At 43.4% G+C, this 27,413-nt stretch overlaps 2 protein-coding genes across 5 annotated transcripts in view; both read right to left on the bottom strand.

Moving 5' to 3' along the window:
* DMPK (DM1 protein kinase) overlaps nt 1-14,078 on the bottom strand; it is a 74,080-nt gene extending 60,002 nt beyond the window's left edge. For all 4 annotated transcript variants that reach the window (XR_011023499.1, XM_068250695.1, XM_068250698.1 and 1 more), the window contains exons 1-2: nt 13,986-14,078; nt 13,515-13,740 (exon numbers count right to left, since the gene is read on the bottom strand). Coding sequence is in view for 3 of the 4 variants with exons in the window: in XM_068250695.1 (XP_068106796.1) it covers nt 13,515-13,656 (142 nt within the window). In the remaining variant the exon portion in view is untranslated. The remainder of the gene's footprint in view (nt 1-13,514; nt 13,741-13,985) is intronic.
* Nucleotides 14,079-23,583: 9,505 nt separating this feature from the next.
* On the bottom strand, nt 23,584-26,126 carry LOC137527357 (uncharacterized). Its single transcript, XM_068247867.1, has 2 exons — nt 25,992-26,126; nt 23,584-25,637 (listed from the first exon to the last, which is right to left on the bottom strand). The coding sequence occupies exon 2, from the start codon at nt 25,561-25,563 to the stop codon at nt 23,584-23,586; it is 1,980 nt and encodes a 659-aa protein (XP_068103968.1). The 5' UTR covers nt 25,564-25,637; nt 25,992-26,126.
* Between the last annotated feature and the right edge of the window lie 1,287 nt (nt 26,127-27,413).

Raw genomic sequence — 27,413 nt, 5'->3', positions numbered from 1 at the left:
CTACACGTCAAGGGAAAGACAGAGCTCTGGCTGTCTGAAATAAGCACCTGCTGGGCAGGTAAGAGCAACCATTAGTGGCAACTGCAAAGATAATATAGAAGACAAGAATGAGCAAAGGTGGTGGTGCAAGGAGGCCCAGATATCCTGTTGATGTGTGTGTAGTCTATGTAAAGTGTCCTGTGTAGTCTGGCAGTCCTGCCAGCGGCACAACTACAAATTACAAGGCCCGTCGGCAAAACTTTGATGGGGTACCCAATATTTACCCTTGCCTACACCTGGTGACCCTGACAGCCGGGGGGCCCATCTTACTATAGTCATAAAACAAGTGTGGACATCTTAATCTTCACACTCATAACAAGTGTAGCCACAAAACCTCTGATCTGAAGGATGGACCCCTTTATCAGAGGGAGTTGAGTAGTAGTGGAGACCCACATACAGATCTGGGCCCCCCTGCAGTCACAGGGGCTGCTCCACTGTAGTTACGCTCGAGTCCAGCTATGCCTCTGCCTCTAATACTTCTAGCCAAAGACCCTGAACTGAACAAGCATGCAAATCAAATGTTTCTGATTGAAGTCTGACTGCAATAACTGCATGCTCGTTTCAGATGTGTGATTCAGAAACTACAGAAGCCAAAGAGATCAGCAGGACAGCAGGCAACTGGTATTAGTTAAAAGGAAAGAAATGTGGCAGCCTCCATATCCCTGCCAGTTCAGGGATACTTTCCAGAAATCCTGTAATAAAAAAAATACCCATCTGGGGGATACTTACCTCGGGAGGGGGAATCCTCTGGATCCTAACCAGGCTTCCCCCGTCCTCCGGTGTCCCTCCGTTAAGTGCCCGGTCCCCCGAACTGTGGAGATGTAAATATTTAACTCTCCGCGATCCTGCGCATGCGCACTAGTGGCTTTTCATTCGGGTAAGGCGGAAATAGCTAAACCCAATCGATCTGCTCTACTACACAGGCGCGAGTCCTTTTGTGCCTGCGCAGTAGAGCGAATACAATCAGGCTTGGCTATTTCCGCCTTACCCGAAGAAAGAGCCGCTGCTGCACCTGCGCTGGATCCTAGAGATGTAAATAAAATATCCCTTGGCAGGGGAGGATTGCGGGACGCTTCGGGGGAGCCAGCGCTGGATTGCCTGCAGCTTCAGAGATGGGGGAAGCCTCATTGGGACCCAGAGGCTTCCCCTTCCCTAGGTAAGTACCTTGGGAGGGGAAAGCCTCAGTTAGCGCTGTTTAGAGCATACATCCCCATGTCACCTGCTGGTCAGATGCTGATCTTGTTGCTGAGTGTGTAGCGGAGGGCTACTTCTTTTTGGCTCTGCTGTAGATTTCTAACAAGAGATTCCTTTGTCAGACAGTGTGACTGCCTGCCTGTGACTGACTAACATTGGATGATTATTAGACTTCAGAAACATTCAACAGGAATATTCAGTTTGTTTTTAGCAAGTTTAAAGAGACTCTGGGCCATATGCAATTCACTTTTTCTCCTCAGTTTTCTCCTAGGAGATACATTTTCATCTTTGATTTAAGATAACTTTTTAGCACTTTGCAATTGAAAAAGTACCAAAAATTAGGTGAAACAATAATGTAAAAATTATTTTGAGTATTTGTTTGCTTGTTGGCAGTTTAAAAGGCATTTTATATACAAATTGTGAAAATATCACCTAGGAGAACACTCAGGTGAAAAAGTGAATTGCATATGGGCCTCTGTATGAAAAAAAATCTCTGCCGATTCTGAGTTTAGGACGCCCCAAAAAGCTGAAAAAATGGCATTCACGGGTTATAATGAACTACAACTCTCAGAAGAGTGCTATTTGGACTGGATGAAACACACACCTCAAGCAGGTTCAACAAGTATGGATTAAAAATTATTGGGCATAAAATATCGATAAAGAGGGCATGACAGCCAAGGATTCTGGTCCAGCAAAAATCTTTCTGTGACTGGCTGGGAAGATGGGACCCTCCCTGATTTCATGTCCCCTCAAAAAAGTAAAAAAAAATAAATCTAAAACCACAATTGCGCTGCTGATCTGATATGAAAATAACACAGAAGATCACAGCCTGCACCTCTCAGGCCTCTTTTACACCAGCAGGGTAAACCTACGTTGCATTACCCTATTATGCTGCAAGGGGTCGCAAATGCAATGAAGACCTATGGAGACTTTCACACTTATTGCGGTCCCTTGTGGTTAGCTGCATTATCCGAGCCAACGCAAGGGCAACAGCCTGTTACTGCAAGCACCGCGCTTAATGGTAATGGAAGTCCAGGGGCGACGCACATAGCATAAACGACGGAGTGCGGTGCATCACGGCACACGTGCGTGGACTGATGGGAATCTCAGTGGCGTACCTCCTGCCCAGCAAAGAGTACGTCACTAAGCAGGGGCAGCGCTATGTATATGCCCCATCAGCGCACTCCACCGCAAGGTCATACGTTTGTCAATTTTTTGCGTTGCGGTGGGATGCGTCAGCAGCATCGCAAACCCCCCCCCCCCCCCCCTCCCTTAACGCAAGAAATAAATATAAAAACGGCCTCAAAGTGCTACAGAATATGACTGTCAAAGGGGTTCCTGATCAGGTACAATAGTTAGATAGTTAGATCTTGATTGATTGCCCTTCAGCTAATGAAGAAGCTTATTATACACAGACAGCAACCAAGCTCTACTACTGACACATTTCAGGCCATAAACAAATATTTTTGTCACATTGGTGAAATTATCAGGCAGAAAATAATGCAAGTATGAATGTGTTTCTCTATTACTTCTGATGCAAGTCTGAACCTTGAGAAACCCTTGCCTATGTTTGTACAGTGTTATCAATGAGTCTCATACAGTATACCTTGAACTGGAGGAAGCTCTTGAGCCCAGGTCAATCAGTATAGGAGAACAAGGGGTTGAAGGGGCGCATACAGAGCACTGGGTGTGGGGACAACGGAATGAGCACTGCAGTCCAGGGGGAGCAGTGTAAGACCTCTTCCTTATAAGGCCTCTGTCAGTCTGTGCTCTTACAGTCTCCACATATGGTTAATGTACTAGTGTTACCTCCCCGTCTGGGGAATTAACTCATTCCCACTCCCTGGGAGACACGGACGGCATGGTCACCTCTGTTTCCATCCTAATGCTCAGCAGGCACTTTCACAGCTCTGGTGCACAGTCACCCTGTTTATCTGAGTCCGATGTATCGACAATAAAAACTGTCTGGTGTGTGTGTGTGTGTTTGTGTGTGTGTGTGTGTGTGTGGGGGGGGGGGGGGGGGGGGGAGGGGTTAAAGAAAAGGACCAAAAAGATGTTAAGTAGTTGTTATAGCAACCAAGTTTTGTCAGAAACAAGCAGAAACAAGGAACCTTTACAGGAAATTGCTCCAGTTAAATCTTCTCCAACTGTCATGAATTAGCCCCAAAAGCTCTAACGTGATACAGCTGTTTAAACACGTTACAATCAGATTGTAAAAGGGCATAAAAATTGGATGAGCAACATGTAATTGTGGATAATAAAATAGCAAGGTTCGCCAAACATGTTATAATCTGTTCTTCTCATTTAAGTTTTAATTGTAACATACAGTATTTCCATTTTATACCACTCAACCTCAACATACTAGATTGTACAATTGGATTGTAAGGTATGTGGCCACCATAGGGGGCATGACACTCATACGTGATTTAGCATACCTCCCAGCTGTGCCCCTAACTCTTGGGGAACCCAATCCCTCTGGCCCTCGTTCTTCCCCATTTGTCCCTCTTTCAAGACCGATGTAACAAACTGTTTAAATATATGGATTTTTCAAATGTTAAAATGAAGGAAAACTACGGATGACAGAAAGGACCAGTGTGGTCTGAATGATCAAACTACATCTTTTGATTCTGAATACTTTGTGATATGCATGGTGAAGGGTGTGGTGGGGCGTGGTTAGAGGTGTGGCATGGGCGTGTCAAAGTATCCCTTGTAAAGGTGTAATGGGCACATCGCCAAGACCATGCCGCTTCTTTACAATGAACACCTGATATTTACTTCAAGGAGGCCACACACAAGGCCAGATTCATGCTTTTTCCTCGCCTAGACCAGCTTTCCTGTGGGTCTCCCTCTGTATATAGCATCCTCCCCCCCATGCCTGTGCACAGCCTCCCTCCCATTCCACACGCAGCCTCTTCTCCCGTGTGTAAGAAGCATGTACTGTAGAGTCCCGGTTAAACGGACATTCAGCAGTCTCAACTAACCGGCATGCCTGGCGTGACATAACGTCAAAAACCTTCCTACCTAAGCTGTGCATCAGAAATTGCTTATGAACCCTCCGGCACCGTCCTTTTCACTTCTTGCAGCTCCTAGACGCTTTGCTGTGTCCTCATGCGGCTCCCTGGTGGGTCACCTGACCCGCATTGGGTCACATGACACAACAGGGCCGTGGAAGGAGGATGCCGCAAAGCAGCTGGGAGCTGCAATAAGTGGAATGGATGGTGCAGATGATTCATAAGCAATTTCTAATGCACACTGCTGTGCAGTTCATCTGTTGGGCGGGGAGGTTAGTATTATTTTTGGTTTTTTGGTTGCCTGACTTGACAACTGGCAAGCACACATCAGGCAATCTCAGCCTGTGCCAGATAAATGAGACTCTACTGCACCTCTCTTTTCTGCATAGCTGTGATCAGTGGCGTAGCTCAGGCGGTATGGGCCCCAGTGCAAGTTTTAATTGGGCCTCAGCAAGCATTCTACACATAATTGATACGGCACACCAAAACCTGCCAAGGAAAACCACAGTGTCAGAGGTGCAAGAAGGAGATACGGAACAGTTTGTTAATGATTACCACTATTCAAAGCAAGTGATTATAACCAGCACAGGACCAATAAAGAGCTAATCATGCAGTTGAGGGAGGGCCCCTCTGGCTCAAGGGCCCCAATGCAGTTGCAACCTCTGCATCCCCTATTGCTACGCCCCTAACCGTGATGTGTAGGGTTATAGGGCAACAATGAAAGTGCCAGTCTTATTAATAAGGCCTCCGTGTCTGCCATGTGGCAAAACCCTGACTTCAGTTTTCCACAAATATGCATCTTATGGTCTTACTGGAACCAAATGACTTTTATCATTTCATTAGTCCATAATTCAAATAGGATATTATCACCAGCTGCTGCTATGCTAGCACTAGTGTCAGCGATCTGCTAAAAATTCCATCTAGCATGCAGATTTAATTCAAACTGTATGCACTTTCTACTCAATCCGATTGGCCCAAATCCACAGTGCATAAAATTTGTATGCAAGCTAGAACTAATGACATCTAGTCTGCATATTCAACTCATATTCAGACGCTCTGAGACAAAACTTGTCATGAACTTGTCAGGAAAAATGCTAGCTCTTCCTCCATCGCCAGGAACAAGTATGCTATGCAGATTAACACAATTCCAAGGAAAGTCAGTACATCTGATCTGCATACTGAAAGAGGCACTGTCACGAAAATCTTAACATTTAAAACACATACAAATAAGAGTAAAATGAGCCATAAATTACTTTTCTCCTATATTGCTGTCATTACCGACAGGTTTTGGGCTAGTCCATCTCTTCATGGGGGATTCTCAGCATGGCCTTAATCATTTTCAGGGAATGTCTTTTTAAAGAATAAACACAAAGATGCTGGCCAGTCTCCCTGCTCGCTGCACACTTATTTGGCAGTTGGACGGAGCAACTGCCATTCACTAAGTGCTTTTAAAAATAAAGAAAACCCTGAGAATCCCCCTATGAGAAGATGGGCTAGTCCAAAATCTGTTGGTAATGTCAGATTTCCACCAAAGAATCAGTTCACATCGATTTGTGCCACACACAGCGTACTATTCTATACAATTCGATCAAAAAAATCACGTTGAAAGATTGAATCTGAAGGAAAAATCCGTTAATGGGCACTTTAAGGGCTCTTTTACACTACATGCGATTCCGATTTTGATGCAATTTTACATGTGGTTATGATTTTTTATGAAATTGAAAAAAGTCCGGCATGCTGCGTTTTTTTTGGGTTTTTTTGCTGTTTTTTTTTCTGAATTGCAATTTGCAGTGTAAAAAAAGCCTCAGCTAGTATTTTAGGAGATCAGTAATGGCCGCCTCTTTATTGCTCTCAAGACAGGTACACATGACAGAGGAATAGATTATATCATCCAGCTGCTTTAGTGATCTTACTGGTGTCAGCTGGCATACAGAGGTGCAGCCAGACATTCTGGCTATGTCATATAACTGGGAGGGATTCCCAGAAGGCATCTGGCACCCAGATAATGACTCCAAAGTCCCTTGTAGCTGAAGCCTCTGAGCAAAAGGCACACAGCCTGGCTCCTGTGCGTCTCTCCCTGTGGTGTATATGCCAGGGCAGGCTTGCACACCCTGCCTGATAAATCTGTCACCCTGCTGTGGGTGGGAAGATCCCCTCCATCATGCCACAGCCAGACTTGTAGCTCTAATTGCAGGGCGTTATGCTGCAGACACCGACACTCCCTGTCTAACCAACCCATCCAGTCAGACTAGTGTCTGTATAATCATATAGACACATATAGATTGTCAGTATACATTAACAGGAAAGGATGCTCGATACAAAGTAATGAGTGCAAACTCATAAAAGGTTAATAGTGAAGTTCTGCAACAACACACACGCAGGCAGGCAGTCAACAAGTGCAAGCTGTGATGCTTAACCTACATACAACCTTTCAAAAACTGTAACTGCAAACAGTCATTCGTGATCATTTAGGGTGAACGTTCATCAATGATTGCTGTACAGACATGCAGCTTGCCTCCCTGTGAAGCAGCCTGTTTAAAAGGGAGGGAGAGGACAAGCAGGAGATGTCCCACTGTTAGGACACAAATAGACAGACAATAGCTTTGGTCATCAGGCATCCATCATTTAGATGGTCGATGAGGTGCAAATAATCCTGAGCTGATGTAGGATTCTGCAAATGTCTAAAGGGAACTTTAACTAATGTTAAAAAAAAAAACCAAAAACATAAAAACTTTAACTTTCCTGGGGCTTCTACCAGCCCCCAGCAGCTGCCCTGTGCCCGCCCCGGGACAAACTGACCCTCTTATCCCCCGCAGCAAGCCAGTTTCATTTCCGCCGACTGGCCAATCAGCTGGCCACTACGCCTGCACGGCCCTGGCCACATGCCTCCTCAATCACATTCCCATCACCGTCCTGCGCAGACGTAGCGTGATAGAGGACGTGCGTTGCCAGGGCCACACAGGCGCAGTGGTCCGCCAACTGGCCAGTTGCCGGAAACAAAACTGGCTTGCTGCGGGGGAAGGGAGAAGGTTCCCTTTAATGCAAGTGTATGCAGCTCGAAAATAGTCCCAATCAAATCCCACTTGCACAAAATGCAGCAGGGGTGGATACTGCCATACTGGGCTTACCTGCAGTGTGCTCCAATGGTAGCCCGTGATTTCAAACAGAAGAGAGGAAGGAGATGGGCACAGCTGCTAAAATACCCTTTATTGTGGCTGGGTTGACACAAAAAGCTTACAGCAGTGGGGGAAAGGACAAGTCTGACAGCGGTTTCGCAGGGACTAGCCCTGCGTCATCTGGTCTCTGATGAAGCAGGGCTAGTCCCTGCGAAACAGCTGTCAGACTTGTCCTTTCCCCCACTGCTGTAAGCTTTTTGTGTCAACCCAGCCACAATAAAGGGTATTTTAGCAGCTGTGCCCATCTCCTTCCTCTCTTCTGTTTCAAATTCCACATTGGCTTTAAGTGGTCCATTTTCAAGTTCCATAAGTCTGCATATACAATGTGCATAATTCTGCACAGACTAGGCATTATCTGCATCCTATTGTTCATCTCTATCCATCATGATGGATCACTAATGGCATTGTCAACGATATTGCATTAGATTTTCACCCGACACAATCGCGAATGATCGTTTTAAGTGATGTAAATCTAGATTGTGCACATAGCTTCAATAACAAGTCCCAATCAATCCAAAGCCATGTCTTACGCAGGCTTATTTTCTGACAGGGATGCTGTGTCAGCACGTGTTGGCTTTACTAAAGAGTTTAACATAAAGGGCTCTTGTCTGCTGTATGTTCAGTATTAAAGTGAACCTGAACTCAGAACTTCCTCTCTGCTCTAAAAGATAAATAACAGCATAATAACCTTTAAAGAAAAACATTACTTTGTTACAGCTGATACAAATCCTGCAATAAATCTGCAGTGTATCTACTGCTTGCTTTCATGGAAGCAGACATAGGGTTAACAGCCTGTGTTTACTAATTAGCTGCTCTGCAGTGGTAGACAGCTGACACAGCTGAGAGTTCAAATTACAGTTGTGATTAATCACAAATGAGGGGGAATTAGACAAGCGAAACTCCCTAAATACATACAGGGTGCATTTCTCTATGCTGTTTATCTTCTGTCCCGTGCAAAAGTTCAGGTCCACTTTAAAGGATGCTGTGCTTAAAGGGAGCCAGAGGTAAGGGGGATATGGAGCTGCCATATTTCCTTTTAAACAATACCGGTTGCCTGGCAGTCCTCCTGATACTGTGTATCTAATACATTTAGCCATAGACCCTGAACAAGCATATGCAGATCAGGTACTCTGACTCAGCTGACTAAGGTTTTATTGGATTAGCCATATGCTTGTTTCAGGAGTTTGACTCAGACACTACATATGCCTGAAGTTCAAAGGACTGCCAGACAACTGGCAGCCTCCATATCACTCTCACCTCGGGTTCCCTTTAAGGCGGACCTGAAGTGAATAAAAAATAAGGGTGATACTTACCCTAGTAGTTGGAAACCTCTGGACAGTCCAGAAGCTTCCAGGTTTCTTGTAGAGACCACCATTCCACCAAAGGGTGCCCCTTCATCGTCTGGCTGCGCTCCTGGCTTTGGATGAGTGCATCCAGACTGGCCATGCACAAGGACGGTCCCTGCATTCCCAACACAATGAAGCTGCCTGTGCACTGCTTTTTTCCTTTGTGCACAAGTACCTTGTTCCACTGGGCATGTGTGGACCTTACTTGCTCATGCCTAATCTGGCTGAACTCTTCCAAGGCCACGCTCGTAGAAAAAAATTAACCTATTCGAGTGTAGCGAGTTGAATAGCTATAGAGGGACCCAAGTAAATAGCTATAGAGGGACCCAAGTAAGCCTCCGGACAAACCAGGGTCTTCCCACCACTGAGGTAACTCAGGTATACTTTAAAGGGAATGTCCAGGCAGCCACAAAAAATGACATTTACTTACCCGAGGCTTCCTCCAGCCTCTAGCAGCCACTATGTCCCTCGCCGCAGCTCCGATCTCAGCCGCTGGCTCCCGGTCCCCGATGGTGCAGAGGCCGACCTCGCCAGGTTGTCTTCTACTGTGCCAGAGTGAGCATTGCTGTCAATCACTCGCACGGGGTGTGGAGTGTACCGAGCAGGTGCAGTAATCCTACGCCTGCACAGTATACTCCACACCACCGGCAAGTGATTGACATCGGCACTCGCGCAAGCACAACAGAGCACGACCTGGTAAGGTCGGTTTCTGCACCGTCTGGGGCCAGGGAGCGGAGCTGCGGCGAGAGACATAGCAGCTGCTAGGGGCTGGAGGAAGCCTCGAGTTAAGTAAATGTCATTTTTTGGGGCTGCCTGGATATTCCCTTCAAATTGGACCCAAATTAAGATTACAATATTTCAGAAATAAAATCTATTTTCTAAATTATAATAATAAATAGCAGCCTTTTTTCAGCTGCATGATGACAAGTATAAAATATTTTACATTTATTGGAGGAACCCCTCCCTTCCTTTTATATTCCCGGGACAGAATCTGGTAGACTGGTGGAGGAGATAAAAAACAAAACACAGGCTGCTACCGATGATGTCACAGGGGAGGTGATCTCAGCTTGTGTGAGATTTCACATAGATTACGCCCCTGTGAGGGAGGGTAGCTGATGACAAACATACCTATGATCTAAAACCGCCTACTAAGCTCAGAAGTAATGGCTGCCCCCTGTATAACCCTAGTTATGAAAAGAGAAGGGTGAAAAGCATGCACTGAAATGCTCCTAGGCTTGAAGGAGTGTTTATTTATCTTTATATGTGTCAGAGTGGTGCAACTAAATATTTTGAATTAAAAAATGTTTGGTTTGGGTCCGCTTTAAACTGTACCCCTTCAGTAGTACACAATGCTAGTTGTAAACTATAGGGATACTGGGCTTAATTCACAAAGCACTGTTCATCTCAAATATAAATGGATTATTTCAGTATTTGCCTTATAACAAAAAAAAACCAAACATCCTTTTTTGCCTCTGATGAAGAGGGTATAACCCGTGAAACGGCTGTTAGGCTACACTGCCTTTGCTGTCAATTTTGTGTCTAAGCATGCATAAAAGGTGACGCTGTTTTGGAGCTCTTGGTCTGGTGCCCAGATTTCTTTTACTTTGTTACCTCTTTTAGAAAAACATTGTGAAAATGATTTCCTATTACTATTGCATATAGTTACTTCATTGCTGATATTTAATAATTGAAAAACACGTTTTGTGTGGGGATAGCAGCGCTCTTAAGAGCGGACAGAAGCAGGTAGAAGCGCACAGATGGAAACAAGGCCTTACAATGTGGTGGCTGGATAGCGTAATGGTTAAGGGCTCTGCCTCTGACACAGGAGACCTGGGTTCGAATCTTGGCTCTGCCTGTTCAGTAAGCCAGCACCTATTTAGTAGGAGACCTTGGGCAAGACTCCCTAACACTGCTACTGCCTATAGAGCGCGTCCTAGTGGCTGCAGCTCTGGCGCTTTGAGTCCGCCAGGAGAAAAGCGCGATATAAATGTTCTGTGTTTGTCTGTGTTTGTACAATGTCTACTAGATGAAATCATTGCATACAAAAAAATTGTATTGTGTGACCATCTTCAGTCTGACTTCATTAAACTTCAGAGTGCTGATCTCTGATTGGTTGATGTAGTTTAGCAATTGCAGCAGCTCATTGCAGTAACTTGTTAAGAGTATTCAACTAATTTTGGGCCCGATCCAATTCACCTTTTCTCCCAAGTTTTCTCATAGGAGGTCATTTTCATCTTCTGTATAAAATATCTTTTCAGCTCTCTGCATTTGAAAAGCCTACCAAAAAGTAGGTGAAAAAGTCTTGCCAGAATTATTCTCAGTATTTTCTTGTTTGCTGTTGGCTTAGAAGGAATTTTATTAATGAGGTGTAAAAATATCACCTAGCGGAAAACTTAGGAGAAAAAGTTAATTGGATCAGGCCCTTATGTTTTACTACTGTACATTCGCAAAATAAAGGTTCCTTAACCAGTTCAGCCTTCAGTCGTTTTCACTTTATGCATCCAAGCAATGTTCACCTCCCATTCATTAGCCTATAACTTTATCGCTACTTATCACAATAAACTGATCTATAGCTTGTTTTTTCCGCCACCAATTAGGCTTTCTTTGGGTGGTACAATTTGCTAAGAGCCACTTTACTGTAAATGCATTTTAACAGGAAGAATAAGAAAAAACGGAAAAAATCATTATTTCTCAGTTTTCAGCCATTATAGTTTTAAAATAATACATGCCTTCATAATTAAAACTCACGTATTGTATTTTCCCATCTGTCCCGGTTATTACACCATTTAAATTATGTTCCTATCACATTGAATGGCGACAATATTTAATTTGAAAATAAAGGTGCATTTTTTTCCGTTTTGCATCCATCACTATTTACAAGTTTAAAAGTAAAAAAAAAATAGAACTATTTCATCTTTACATTGATATTTAAAAAGTTTAGACCCTTAGGTAAATATTTACATGGGTTTTTTTATATATTAAACATTTTATTTGGGTTTTTTTGGGAGGGTGGGATGTAAATAGTTGTAGTTTTACTTTTTGGCCACAAGATGGCAGCCATGAGTTTGTTTACATGACGTCACTCTAAGCGTAACATACGCTTAGAGGGACGCATGAAGCCAGAAAAAGCGAAGCGTCCAAGAGAAGCTGTCGCTTTTTCAGCGGGGGAGAGGAATCAGTGATCGGGCACCATAGCCCGATTCACTGATTGCCTGGCTAACGAACCACGGGCTGGGAGCGCGCGTGCACGCGCGCGATCGGCCACGGGAGCGCGCGGACGCGCACGTGGCCTCCTGGACGTAGGTACTACGTCCTGGAGGCAGAAATGGTTAAGTTACCTCCTCTGTAGTTAATTTACCTCCTCTGTAGTTATTTTCACGTGCAGTTAATAAACAGCCTGTCTTTAACTCTGGAGTTATTTTAAGGATTGAAGAGTTAACTTAAAGACAGAAGAGTTAACTTTAGGTTTGCCTGAGGTAAAATGTTTTCTGAATACTAAATGCCTTGTCACCATGGTAACCACTCTAGAAACATTATTAAAGACAGGAGATAAGCTTAGTGAATTGAGGCCAATTGTTAGACAGGTCACACATCAGCAAGAAGTTTCTTGATATCACTATTTTTTTAAAACAATATAATAGTCTTTTATAGAACTTGCTGGTAATACACAAACTTAGCAAACATCTGTAAATGGAAGAGGTCTCCAAAAGTGGCAAGCAACAGCTGAATGTAAAGTAGTCACTAAAGGTAATGGTAGTGTTTAACATTATCATTCAAAATCGGGAAGATTGTTTTTTAAGTTTTATACTTAATAGAAATACAGCATGTGGTAAAGGGTGATATATTCGCACCTTGTTAAAAAAATGCCTTATAAATCACTAGTAAACAAGAAAATACTCAAAATCATTTTGATAATACTTTTCACCTGCTTTTTGGTAGGTAGAAAATGAAAAATTATCTCCTAGGAGAAAACTCAGGAGCAAAAGTTAATTTCATATGGGCCTAATTCAATTCACTTTTTCTCCTACATTTTCTCCTAGGTGATCTTTTCACACCTCCACAAATAATTTTGCTACCATTTTTCACCTACCTTTTGGTAATTTTTCAATTGCAAAAAAAGTGAAAGGTTATTTTAAAGAGAATGTGAAAACTACTGTATCTCTTAGGAGAAAACTTAGGAGGAAAAGTGAATTGAATAAGAGCCCTGGGACCATATGCAATTCACTTTTTCACCTGACTTTTCTCCTAGGAGATAATTTTTCATCTTCGATTTTAAATAACTTTCCAGCACTTTTCAAATAAAAAAGTACCAAAAAGTAGGTGAAAAAGTACTCCCAAATTATTTTGAATATTTTCTTGCTTGTTGATGGCTTAAAGGCATTTTATTGACAAGTTTAAAAATATCACCTAGGAGAAAACTCAGAAGAATAAGTGAATTGCATATGGGCCCTGGGCCCATATGCAATTACATTTTTCTATTGAGTTTTCTCCTAGGTGATATTTTCAAACTTGTCAATAAAATGCCTTTTAAACCACCAGCAAAGCAGAAAATACTCAAAATAATTGTGATAGTACTTTTTTCACCAACTTTTAGGTACCTTTTCAATTCTAAAATGCTTAAAAGTTATTTTAAAGATAATATGAAAATTATCTCCTAGGAGATAACTCAGGAGAAAAAGTTAATTGCATATGGGCCCAGCCCAGAAAAACACATGGAAGGTGATTGGTTTAATGGAAAAGACACTTACCCCAGCGCAGAAATTCCGCAATGTGCGTCTCTTGGGCCAGCGGAGACGTGACCAGCTCATGACACACGCAGATCATCAGGTCCAACAGAGCATCCAGATTCAGGAGAGCTGGCGTGAGGCGGGTATGCTCCATCCCTGACATCCGAGGTTCACTGGCGAGGTCGCCTGTCCATGTCACATTTGCCGAGGGATCATGGTGTGCTTCTGACGTCTGTGCCCAAGTTGTCTAAAGTTTACAAACTATACTCAGTCCACCGGTATCAAAACAGAACTTTCTCAAAGTAATTACTTAACACTACCTAATAGCTTCTGGCTATCATCAGCCACCAACTAACATTGCCATCAACCTGTTCTTATGGCTAGTAGCATATCTGGACACATACCAGAGTAAATTAATACTCAATGAACCTGTCACAGCATTCTCAATGGCTCTAATGAAGCAGAGTAAGTAAATAGCAACTGATACTTCACCTCTTCTCTCTCTTTTCTTCCTCTACGTGTCTGACAGGTCCTTTCTCTCTCTGTTCCTTCACTAGGCAATCCACATCGTCAGCTTCGCTCTCCCTATCCTCTAAATTCAGTTTTCTGTTCCACCCTTTTTCACGCTCCTTCCTGTCACTATCCAACCCCCCTTCTCCACCTCCCCTGTCCCTTTAACTCCTACAAGCTTGAATTACTCACTTCTTGTTCACAAAGCCAACTAATTCACTCCACTGCGTGTTTCTCTTATGCCCGATCAGGTTTTTCCAGTAACATACAGTATATACCCATCTAATACTGCTCATTTCTGCAGCCGTCTCTCTTTTCCTTCCTTCTCTTCCCAGTTTCTTCTGTCTCTTTTTCACTCACTTACTTCACCTCGCAATAAACTCTGCTTACTCTCAACCATTTCTCTGTCTCCAGGTCTCTATTCAATCCCGTGCTACACCCATTATTTTTTTTCTGCTTTTTTATTTCAGCATGAGCACAGCCAGGCTCGGATTTACCTCAGAGGAGCCTATAGGCACAGATGTCCTGGCACCTCAGTCTTTGCCCTCCATGAACTTACAATCCCCCACCAAACCGCACCGCAAGTGTGCTGGCTGTACTAGCTGTCACTTCTTCCTTTCTTCCCTTGCCTGTCATAGGTAGCTACAGGTGACCCTTAGTATTAGGTAGCAAGAACTACCCTCAATATTAAGTAGCTAGAGGTGTCCCCAAGTATAAGTTGGCTAATGGTGCCCCTGACTGAAGGGAGATCTCGTCAGTGAAATGTCAAGTGAGGGAAGGAGGGAGGTGCTTGAGGAGGGGAGTGAGACGCCTTTCCGTTATCAGGCGCCTGTAGGCACGTGCCTACAGTGCCTTATGGAAAATCCAGCCGTGAGCACAGCCCAAGTTGCTTAATTTTGTGCATCTTCTTTTTAGATTTCATTGTTCCTTTTTTTTGCAAAGCCTGCTATGTACTGTAACTGTTCCCTCTTCCTTCTATGAATCTTCCCACTTCTTAGCCACTGGACCACTACAGGAGGTGTTCCCCATTTCACACGGAAATGATCTACATCTTATCTTTTTTTTCGCCACTTATTAGACTTTCTTTGGTTAGTACTTTTTGCTAAGAATTATTTTATTCTATATACATTTTAACGTGAATAATAAGAAAAAAATGGAAAAAAATAATCATTTTTCAGTTTTCAGCCATTGTAGTTTTTAGCTAGGCAGAAACGCTTGAGTTTTTGCCGCTAATACAAGTCTATGGGCCGTATGTAAAAACGCATATACAGTACGTGCAATTTACATTGTGCGTTTATGAAAACGCACAATTTGCTGCATAATTTTCAAAAACAAGCATGTACAATGCACATAATGTAATGTGTCTCAATATAGACTCTGAGGAATGCGTTTGTACATGTTTTTTTTTTTTTTTTTTACCACTTCAGCCTACAGTGTTGCTCACCTTATGCATCCGAGCAACTTTCACCTCACATTCATTAGCCAATAACTTTATCACTAATGATCACAATTAATTGATCTATATCTTGTTTTTTCCACTACTAATTAGGCTTTCTTTGCGTGGTACATTTTGCTAAGAATTATTTTTTTCTAAATCCGTTTTAACAGGAAGATTAAGAAAGAAATGGAAAAAAATCATTATTTTGCAGTTTTTGGCCATTATAGTTTGAAATATTACATGCTACCGTAATTAAAACCCATGTATTTTATTTGCCCATTTGTCCCGGTTATTACACCGTTTAAATTATGTCCCTATCACAATTTATGGCGCCAATATTTTATTTAGAAATAAAGGTGCATTTTTTTTTCAATTTGCGTCCATCACTATTTATAAGTTTATAATTTAAAAAAATATAATAATATACTCTCTTGACTTGCATATTTAAAACGTTCAGACCCTTAGGTAAATATTTATGTTTTTTTATTTTAATTGTAATTTGTTTTTGTTTGTTTATTATTAAAAAAATGTGTATGGGTAATTTTTGGTGTGGGAGGTAAACAGCTAATTTTAAATGTAAAGTAATGTAATTATTTAATAAAAAATGTATGTGGGTGTAGTTTACTATTTGGCCACAAGATGGCTACAGTCAAAAAAATCCTGGAAGCGTACGATCACGCTTCCGGGAACTAGAAAGAGGACGGGGAACTTTTTTTTTTCAGAAAATCTGCGGTCTCTGATAAGAGACTGTAGTTTTTTCTGCAGGGGACTTAGATCTGTGAATGGGAACTATATTCCCATTCACTGATCGGGGGCTAATGGCAGGCGGTGGCAGCGTGCGCGGGAGCATGCGCCTCAGGCAGCAGGAACTGCACAGTCTATCTGGACGGATATATCCGTCCAGATAGACATATGTCCGTCACAGTCAGAGGTGGATTAATAGCCACCAAAGTGCCCTTCTCTTGTCTCCCCTCCCTGCAGAGTGCAAGTGGAGCGCTAAGCAGGACAAGACTCACTGGGATCCAACATGCCAGTGTTAACCTGCTTTTCTCCCCGCAGCGCGTCCAGAGTCATCTCCTAGGTAACAGCGTGTCTCCTTACTATGATGCGCCTGCACATACTGGCGGCGGCATGTCACAGTAAGGAGACACACTGTTACCTTCATGCTTAACGCTCACCTTGCACTATGCGGGGGGGGGGGGGGGGGGGCAAGGGGGGAAGGAAGGACTACATACATGCAAAAAATAATGTTACACCTGTCGCCGCTAATCTGAAGTCTGTTATTATGGCGCCCAGACCCACCCTGCACCCAGCCTCCCTGCACCCATACTCAGCCTGCACCCAGCCCCGGCCAGCCTGCACCCAGCCCCAGCGAATAGTACCCAGCCTCAGCCACATCGCACTCAGACCCAGCCTGCACCCAGCACTCTGACCTAGCCACCCTACACCCAGACCCAGCCACCCTGCACCCAGACTGCACCCTGCCCCAGCCACCCTGCACCCAGACTGCACCCTGCAACCAGACACAGCCTCCACCAAGACCCAGCCAACCCCTAAGAAAAGGGGTGTGGTCTGTGTTATGGGGCGGGGTTTAGGGCACCAGAGATTATGTGCCTATAGGCTCCTGAGCTGTAAATCCGGCCCTGTTTGTTTGTTGTGTCTTCTGAAGTAATCACAGAAATATCACCTGGTCTCCCAGAGTGCTCTGGGGCAGAAGGCTTTACAACTAAACAGTCTAGGCTACACATCATTAGGAAGACATAATTACATAACATTTCACAGCAATATATACAGTAAATACATGAAGTGTTTGTGATACAGAAACCAGTATAATTAACATAAAATTGAGTATCCTGAATAATATATTACATTCTACTATATGTTTTTGTGGAGCCTCTCTACATCTTCTGTTATACCAGGCATGTCCAAAGTCCGGCCCGGGGATCCAAATGCGGCCCGGCGAGCCATTTCCGGTGGCTCCTGAAAGCTATTCACAGTTACCGGTAATTCCATGCGACCTGGAGGCCATAACTGTGGTGCCACATACAGGGACCACCTTGTATCGGCACTCTGCCTCCTCCTTTGCTCACCTGTAGGTTATCAGCCAGCACTGTAGCAGAAGCAGCCACTGATTAGCAGCCACCACTATGCCAGCAGCAGTAACAGTCACAAATTAGCAGCTTTCACTGTGTCAGTAGCACTATGACTGCATACTGAAAGGGATATGCTGACTGCACACGGTTTATGGGTTATTTTTGACATTTGCTTATTTTTGGTTTTATTTGACAAAAGGTCACAGGCATAGTGTGCCTAATGGCAATCAGGAAGAATTGTGTTCAATTATGCTAGTTTGCCCCCCCCAGCACTCTCATGAACGGCGATATGGCGCATGGCCTAAAAAGTTTGGGCATCCCTGGCTTATACACTCTTAACGCAAATCTGTAGTGACATGAAAGTAAAAAAAGTTTTATACTTACCTATGGAGAGGGAAGGTCCTGGACCCTATAGAGCCTTCCCAGTCCTCTTACAGTGTCCTCGTTTCAGCACTGTCCCCAGCGCAGTACGGAGCCACTGGCCTTCAGAAGCACTCGATGACACAAATGCTTCTGATGCCTTCCGAGGGTCCCTGATGGAGTATCATGGGCTGCTATACACACACTGGATCCTCAGTAGAGGCAGTTGTTAACCACTTCACCACTGAGGGGTTTTACCCCTTGAGCACCAGAGCAATTTTCACCTTTCAGCGCTCCTTCCATTCATTCGTCTATAACTTTATCATTACTTATCACAATTAAATGAACTATATCTTGTTTTTTCCGCCACCAATTAGGCTTTCTTTAGGTGGGACATTATGCCAAGAATTATTTTATTCTAAATATGTTTTAATGGGAAAATAGGAAAAAAATGTGGGAAAAAATTCATTTTTCAGATTTTGGCCATTATAGTTTTTAAATAATGCATGCTACTGTAATTAAAACCCATGAAATGTATTTGCCCATTTGTCCCGGTTATAAAACCGTTTAAATTATGTCCCTATCACAATGTTTGCCACCAATATTTTATTTGGAAATAAAGGTGCATTTTTTTCAGTTTTGCATCCATCCCTAATTACAAGCCCATAGTTTATAAAGTAACAGTGTTGTACCCTCCTGACATAAAAATTAAAAAAGTTCAGTCCCTAAGGTAACTATTTATGTATTTTTTTTAAATTTAATAAAAAAAAAATGGTGAGTGTGGGAGGTAATGAGTTACAAATTTAATGAATTTGTATGTGAAAAATGCTTTAGGGTGTAGTTTTACTATTTGGCCACAAGATGGCAACAGTAACTTATTGTTTAATGCGACCAAGTGTCCTTCCGGACGCTTGGAGGAAGTACTTGGAGGCTGGGTAAGTTTTTTTTTTCACAATGATCGCGCTGCTTATCGGCAAAGCAGCGGATCATAGCGGGGCTTAGATCAACGAACAGGAATGGATTTTCCCGTTCATTGATCTCCGGGCGGGCAGCGTATTTACGAGCAGGAGTGCGCGCTAGAGCGAGCGGGAGCGCGGGCAGCGGCGGGAGCGCGGAAAGTACGGATTTCTCCATCCCTGGAGGTGAAAGGATGGAAAAAGGGACGGAGAAATTCGTACGGGCGGGGGTAAAGTGGTTAAAGAGGAACTCCAGTGAAAGTAATGTAATAAAAAAAGATTGCTTCATTTTTACAATAATTAAGTATACAGTAAATGATTTAGTCAGTGTTTGCCCATTGTAAAAGCTTTCCTCTACCCTATTTGCATTCTGACATTTATCAAATGGTAAAATCAGTAACCCCAGGCTTTTAATTTAGCTGTAGGGACAACAGTGGTGCCTGGATGAGTGAATCTGTAAATGCATTTGTTTGAAGATTTGCATGCAGTGTGCGAAGGGTTACTATTTTTGCTAATTTTCTGGCCACACCCCCTTCAGCATCTTCCTTTCCTTAATAACTTAATGTCCTAACTAGAGGTGATGTGCCTGGATTTATGTGCTATTTTTATGTATCAAATGGTGACATTTTTACTGCTGGCAGGTGATGTCACTGGAAGTAGCTACTGCTTGCTTTTTTGGCAGTTGGAAACAGCTGTAACCAGCCATTTCGAATAATGCAACGAGGTTCACAGACAGGAAACTGCCAGGATCATGGTCCTCACAGTTTCCTGTGGGAGGGGTTTCACCACAATATCAGCCATACAGAGCCCCCGATGACCCATTTGTGAAAAGGAATAGATTTCTCATGTAAAAGGCGGTATCAGCTACTGATTGGGATGAAGTTCAATTCTTGGTCACGGTTTCTCTAACACCTGCCTCGACCGGGTTTCATCCAGTGTGTGTATGGAGCTTAAAGAGAAACCGTAACCAAGGATTGAACTTCATCTCAATCAGTAGCTGATACCCCCTTTCCCATGAGAAAGCTTTTCCTTTTCACAAACGGATCATCAGGGGCCCTGTATGGCTTATATTGTGGTGAAACCCGTCCCACAGTGTGATCTGAGGACCATGGTGCTGACATCACACTGTGGGAGCCTTGTTGCATTGCGGAAAATAACAGCTGTCTACAGCTGTTTCCAACTGCCCAAAAAAAAAAGCAAGCAGCATCTCCGTCCACTGACATCACCTGCCAGCAGTAAAAATGTCATGTGATAAATGTCAGAATGTAAATCAGGGAGAGGAAAGATTTTACAATGGGCAAACACTGGCTATTTATTGTAAAAATGAAGCACTTTTTTATTACATTATTTTCACTGGAGTTCCTCTTTAAAGAGAAACTCCAACCAAGAATTGAACTTTATCCCAATCAGTAGCTGATACCCCCTTTTACATGAGAAATAGAATGATTTTCACAAACAGACCATCAGGGGGCGCTGTGTGACTGATTTTGTGCTGAAACCACTCCCACTAGAGGCTCTGAATACCGCGGTACTCCTGGCAAACTGCCACAATGTAACAATGTTCACAGACAGGAAATGGCTGTTTAGAGCTGTCTAACAGCCAGAACAGCTAGAAACAGCTACATAACATGCCCACAGTAACAATGTCACCATGTAATACATGTCAGAATGTGAATCTGGGAGAGGAAAGATTTTACAATGAGCAAACACTGACTAAATCATTTATACATAATTATGGTAAAAAATGAAGCACTTTTTTTATTACATTATTTTCACTGGAGTTCCTCTTTAAGGTCTGATTTCTTCACAGACAAGCTGACTGGCTAATGCTGACCAGTGTATTCTGTTCTATGAAGGGGAAGTTGAGTCGGAGGCTTCCCTCTCCCGGGAGGATAATCCAACAATAGCAGACAGTCAGAGATCTGACCCGACGGATCAATGAATGATGTTGTGGGACTTCCATACAGACGCTGGATTTCCACTAAAGACGATAATCTCAGGCGATGAAAAGAGAAGTCTGTACTAAACTTCTCAATCCTGTCTTCATAACTTCCCTTATTCTCCTGCATCTCATTACTCAGAATAAATGTGTTTAACATTCTTGTTATTACTTTAACCTAACCCATTTTCACTTCTCACTTCAACTTTACTTCTACAGGACATTCTTTCTGCTGATTTTACCTCTGTTCTCTTTCACAACATTGTTGCTCCTGAACCGCAAGTGACAAAGTCAAACCACAGTTTATAAACAGGAATCAATCCAGGGCCTACAAGTACAGCCAGATAGATGATTCCCTCTGGATGATGCATCAGACAGTTGCTCTATGAGGATGGACAAGATGATGAACTGCAGAGCTGAAAATGATAGGCAGACAACCGGACAAATAAGCAGGCAGGGAGATGAGCAGATATAGATAGAAATCTCATTCTTTCCATGTCTCTCTCCCTATTCATAAGTTCCACATGCTCTAAATATAAACATCCGAAAACTCTCTGCACAGGAATGTAACCAAACATAGTGCAGATCAGCGCACATCGTTTAACCCTCCCTGCCAGGCAGAACCTAACGCTGAACGATGCAAGCACACATGGCAGCGCAGTTAACTCTTGCCTGGCTTTTCATTTTTATACACTGGGTATGGAACCAGGCACATTTCTGCCCTGTCTGATGAACAATAAGCAGGCCTGATACTCAGTTATGGAAATACACCCATATCCATTACAAACAACTTGCCAGAGGCGTGTACACAAATCACTGTCAAGCCTGCAAATAGCAGGAATCAAGCCAGAAGTAAGAGAAGCCAGATTTCTGTGCGGTTATTCTGCTTTATAATAAAACCTAATGGCCAGTATAAGTAAAAGACAGACTTTCGGCATTATACATTTAATCTAGGGGTGTTCAAGAGAGTTAGTAACAAGTGGACTTGATTTTCCCATTAAAGAGCTAGTGTACAGGTTAAGAGCTCTGCTTCTGACAGAAGACCAGGGTTTGAATCTTGTCTCTTCCTGTTCAGTAAGCCAGCACCTATTCAGTAAGGAGACCTTGGGCAAGACTCCCTAACTCAGCTGCTGCCTATAGAGCGTGCACTAGTGGCTGCAGCTCTGGAGCTTTGAGTCTGCCGGGAGAAAAGCGTCATATAAATGTTATTTGTCTTGTCTATCTCTGTAAATGAAGAACTCACTGAAGCAGGATTAGAATGGGCACTGAAAAATGCTGCACAAGTTTTATCTCTTTTATTATAATGAAGGAAATAACTAGAGAAACAGATTACCTTTCTAAAGTTCAGGGATAATGGAGTTCTCACTCCACTCCAAGCATAAAATGTTCCCCTTCTGCAGTATAGCCACTCTTGTCTGTGTAGAAGCGCCTAGATTCACTGGTATCAAATAAATCCCTTTTTAAGTACCTGGTCAAGAGGCCAGACGCTGGCCACTTCCTGTACAGACTATTTGTGTTACAGGCTGCAATCTTCTCCGAGAGATTTGGTCTGTGCCTTCCTCTAAATCAGGGGTGCCCACACTTTTTCGACTCGCGAGCTACTTTTAAACTTGCCAAGGCTAGGAGATCTACCAACGACTCAAATGCGAAGCACGCCCCCCCCCCCCCCCCTCCCTCGTAGGTTAGCCAGGTATATGTGCCTGCAGCATAGATTAGCCAGGTATGTGTCAGTATAGGTTAGCTAGGTATATGTGTCAGTATAGGTTAGCTAGGTATATGTGTCAGTATAGGTTAGCTAGGTATATGTGCAGTATAGGTTAGCTAGGTATATGTGCAGCATAGGTTAGCTAGGTATATGTGTCAGTATAGGTTAGCTAGGTATATGTGCAGTATAGGTTAGCCAGGTATATGTGCAGTATAGGTTAGCCAGGTACAGTATATGTGCAGTATAGGTTAGCCAGGTATATGTGCCTGCAGCGTAGGTTAGCCAGGTTTGTGTCAGTATAGGCAGCGGCCGGCAGCTAAACATGATGAGCCACCGGCCGCAACAATTAACGAGAGGCCGCGATCTACCTAGAAGGCGGTTGCTATCGACCGGTAGAGCGCGATCGACCTATTGGGCAGCCCTGCTCTAAATGCTGTCTGAATGGCAGGATGCTCAATGCAAGCTGCAGCAGTTCTGTTATGTAGTGCCAGAAATGAACTCACTCAAACCAGGTCCTGGTCATGTGATTAAAGGGACTCCGAGCAGTGCAGAAACTATGGAAAGATGCACATCATTTTAAAGCTCTCTTTCTCCTCTTTCCAATGATATATAAACCGCCACCCTACGCCTTTTAGTTTTCGCTATTTTCGCGATTGAAATTGCCGCGGCCGCGATTTCAATCGCGAAAATAGAGAAAACTAAAAGGCGTAGGGCAACGATTTAGGTGTCGTCAGAAAGAGGAGAAAGACTATAGTTACTTACGGTAATGTCTTTTCCGGGAAGTCCGAAGGACAGCACCCTTGCGACTTGTCTCCTTCCCCACTTCAAATGGACAGGAAGCTAAAAATACCACAGACATTTGCATATTCATTAGGCAGGCATATATAAATAGGGAACTCACAGTAAATCGTCAGTAATAAAAAAGACCACACCACACATAGTTCTGCTTCAAATGTATTTATTAGTAAGGGTGGGTCGCAAGGGTGCTGTCCTTCGGACTTCCGGAAAAGACATTACCGTAAGTAACTATAGTCTTTCCCAGGAACGTCCTCGGACAGCACCCATGAGACGAAAAACAAGATAAGTTAATTAGGGGGGGACAACTGCCTGCAACACTTTCCTGCCGAATGACAGGTCTGAACTAGCTGCAATGTCTAATCTGTAATGTCTGACAAACGTATTTTGGCTGGACCACGTGGCCGCTCTACAGATCTGTTCGATGGAGGCTCCCGCCTTCTCTGCCCAAGAGGCTGACACCGCTCTAGTTGAATGAGCCTTTATGGATGATGGTAATAACTTTCCTTGTTGGGAATAAGCCAACGCAATGGTCTGCCTTATCCATCTGGCTATAGTCGACTTCGATGCTTGTTTGCCTTTGAATCTTCCTCCGAAGAGAACAAACAAGGCATCCGATTTCCTCCATTGTTTGGAACGATCTAAGTAGCCTAAAACCGTCCTTCTTACATCCAGACAGTGAAGTTTCTTCTCCTTTTCATTGGTCGGGTTGTTACAGAAAGAAGGTAAGAATATTTCTTGAGAACGATGAAACTTAGAAACAACTTTAGGGAGGAAAGAGGTGTCCAACCGTAATGTGATACGATCTCCAGAGATAATGCAATAAGGTTCTCTCATGGACAGGGCCTGTAATTCACAAACTCTCCTGGCCGACGTAATTGCTACAAGAAAAGCCGTCTTGATGGTTAAACATTTATCTGAGATCTCCTCCAGAGGTTCAAAGGGGCTGTTACATAAGGCCTGTAGTACGGTGTTTAGGTCCCAGGATGGCATTCTTGACTGAACCAGTGGCCTGATTCTTTTAAGTGCCTGAAAGAATCGTATGAAGAATTCTTCTTCAGCCAAACGTCTCTCCAGAAAAACACTAATAGCTGCTGTCTGAACCTTCAGTGTGCTGGTGCTGAGGCCTTTCTGATAACCCTCCTGTAGGAATTCTAGTACTGAAAGGGATAAAGAACAGTCACTGGAATTTTGTTCACACCATCCTTTATACACATTCCAGGTCTTTTGATAAATGTTCCTGGTAACCTTTTTTCTGCTCTGGATTAACGTCTCTGAAAGTCCGTTAGAGAAACCCTTCTGCTTTAAACTTCTCCACTCAGGCTCCAAGCTGAAAGCTGAAGGAGCCTCAGATCTGGATGAAAAACTGGACCCTGGGACAGCAGGTCTGGACGATCTGGCAGCATTACATGATCGACTGTAGCTAAATTCTTCAGTAGTGTAAACCATGGTCTTTTGGGCCAGTATGGCACTATCATGATCATCCGAGCTCGGTCTTTCTGTAATTTGTTCAGAACTCGAGGAATTAAGGAAAGAGGAGGATAGGCATACATCAGACCTGAATTCCACGTTATCGAGAATGCGTCCACTGAGCAAGGATTGTCCTGGGGGCATAGTGAGCAAAACATCTGGCACTTTGTGTTGTTCTTTCGAGCAAACAAGTCCATGTCGGGTCTGCCCCAGAGGTGTACCAGGCCCTGAAACACAACTTCGTTCAGAGACCACTCGTCCTGATGAAGTGGTGATCTGCTCAGAAAATCGGCTAAACAATTCAGGGTTCCCTTTAGATGGACTGCTCTCAAGGATTTCAGGTGTCCTTCTGCCCACTGTAGTATCTTGCATGACAGGTACCATAGAGAATGACTCCTTGTTCCTCCCTGTCTGTTCAGATAGGCCACCACTGTGTTGTTGTCCGTTCTTATCGTGACGTGAGTGCCCCTGATTTGGGAATCGAAGTGTGTCAACGCTTGCCAAACTGCTGCCAGCTCTCTGTTGTTTGAAGATCTTTGCCTCGACGCTCTGGGCCAAGATCCCTGTACTGGTATTGTACCCAGATGGGCTCCCCAACCCCAGGCGCTTGCATCTGTTGTTATGACTGTCTCTGAGGGATAGCTCCAAAGACGTCCGTTCGTCAACTGTGAAGGGATCAACCACCAATTCAGTGAGTCCTTTATGAACTGGGGAATTAAGATTCTCCTGTCTAAGTCTCTTATACTCCTGTTCCAACTTCTTAAAATCCATAGTTGTAATGTCCTGGAGTGTAGCTGACCCCATTGAACTGCTGGGAATGATGAAGTTAGAAGACCCAGTAAAGCCATGGCGTTTCTCAATGATATTGAAATCTTGCCCTGGAAAGAAAGAACAGATTTTAGAATTGCACATATTTTCCTTTCAGGAAGAAACACAACACTGTCAATGGAGGCTATAGTAAACCCCAAAAATTCCATAGTCTGAGTAGGAACTAGAGAGGATTTAGACCAATTAATAAGCCAGCCTAAGGACTGCAGAAAATCGAGACAGAAGTTTATCTGTGTCTCAACGGTCTCATAGGATTGACCCCAAATAAGAAGATCATCCAGATAGGCTATGATCTGAACTGACTCTAACCTGAGTACTGCTAGAACCTCGGACAATACTTTAGTGAACAGCCAGGGTGCAGAAGATATACCAAAGGGTAAAGCTGAAAACTGGAAGTGCCTTACCTCTCCCTGTAGTCTTATGGCGAATCTCAGGTATTGCTGGGATCTGACATGGATAGGCAGGTGGAGATAGGCGTCCTTGAGGTCCATAGAAGCCATGTAACACTGACTCTGTAGCAGATTGACCACATTGCGTATATTGTCCATTCGAAATTTTCAATATCTTATTGACCTGTTTAATCCCTTTAGGTTTAAGATGAACCTGTACTCCCCCTGAGGTTTTTTTACTAGGAATACTGGAGAATAGTACCCCTGAAACTGTTGACATTTTGGGACCTGACGAATTACCCTCTTTTCCAGAAGGACAGCAATTTCTCTTTGTAAGGCTAAGCTTAGATGCTGATCTGATGGGGTCTGTGTAAGAAAAAATTGTACTGGAGGAGCTGTGGCAAACTCTATCTTGTAACCTTCGAGGATTATATTTAATAACCATTTGTTCTGAAAGTGACTTTCCCAGTTTTCGTAAAAGTGCGCTACTCTTCCTCCCACTGGGAGCCTGATGTCATTGTTTAGATCCCTGGGATGGGAGAGGAAAGGACACATTTGGTCTTGGCCGCTGTGGTTTGTTCTGCCCCCATCTTCTTTTAGGATAGCTTTTGGACCCCTGTTAGCTCTGTTTTGGGTCTCGAAAGGAACGTTTGAAACGAAAGTTCTTTCTTTTTATGGGAAAGTTCTTTTTATTGTCTGAGGACCTTTCTAGCGTTTCATCTAATTTGGAACCAAATAATAATTCCCCCTCACAAGGTATTCCGCACAGTTTAGATTTTGAGGAGGTGTCCCCTTGCCATGTTTTTACCCATATACCTCTTCTGGTAGAGTTCACCAAGGCCGTGGTCCTGGCAGATAAACGGACCGTGTCATCTGCTGCATCTGAAAGATAACTAGCAGCGTGAAATAAGTTATCAAAGTCCTTTAGTATCTCTTCTCTGGGTACCCCTGAAGCTATCTGGGATTGTGTATGAGACAACCAAAGTTTTAAAGATCTGGCTGCGGCTGTAGATGCGACAGCTGGTTTAAATGTTAGTGATGAAGACTCCCATGCTCTTCTTAACAGATTATCCATTTTCTTATCAATGGGGTCTTTTAAATTTCCAAAGTCCTCAAACTGGAGATCAGATTTTCTAGAGACCTTAGAAAGAGCGGGATCTAATTTAGGTGACGGCCCCCAGAATTTCTGGTCATTAGGGTCAAACGGATATTTATTGGCAAGAGACTTGGGCCAGAATGCTCTCCTCTCTGGGTTATCCCATTCCCGTTTAATCATATTCTTCAGAGAACTATGTACTGGAATGAAAACAACCTCAGGATCAGATAAACTCTCATACATATGATCGAGGGGTGATAGAGTATTTTCCTCAGTCTTAATACCCATGGTATCACGCATAGCTTTAAGAAATAACTTTAAGGCATCAGTTGCAAAGGCAA

Source organism: Hyperolius riggenbachi, chromosome 8 (assembly GCF_040937935.1).
Source record: "Hyperolius riggenbachi isolate aHypRig1 chromosome 8, aHypRig1.pri, whole genome shotgun sequence".
Classification (NCBI taxonomy): Eukaryota; Metazoa; Chordata; class Amphibia; order Anura; family Hyperoliidae; genus Hyperolius; species Hyperolius riggenbachi.
Note: the sequence above shows the minus strand (reverse complement) of the source record. Positions and strands in the feature narration are given on the sequence as shown.

Excerpts from the sequence above, each read along its gene's own strand:
- LOC137527357 (XM_068247867.1), bottom strand. The coding sequence starts at position 25,563 with ATGGGGTCAGCTACACTCCAGGACATTACAACTATGGATTTTAAGAAG.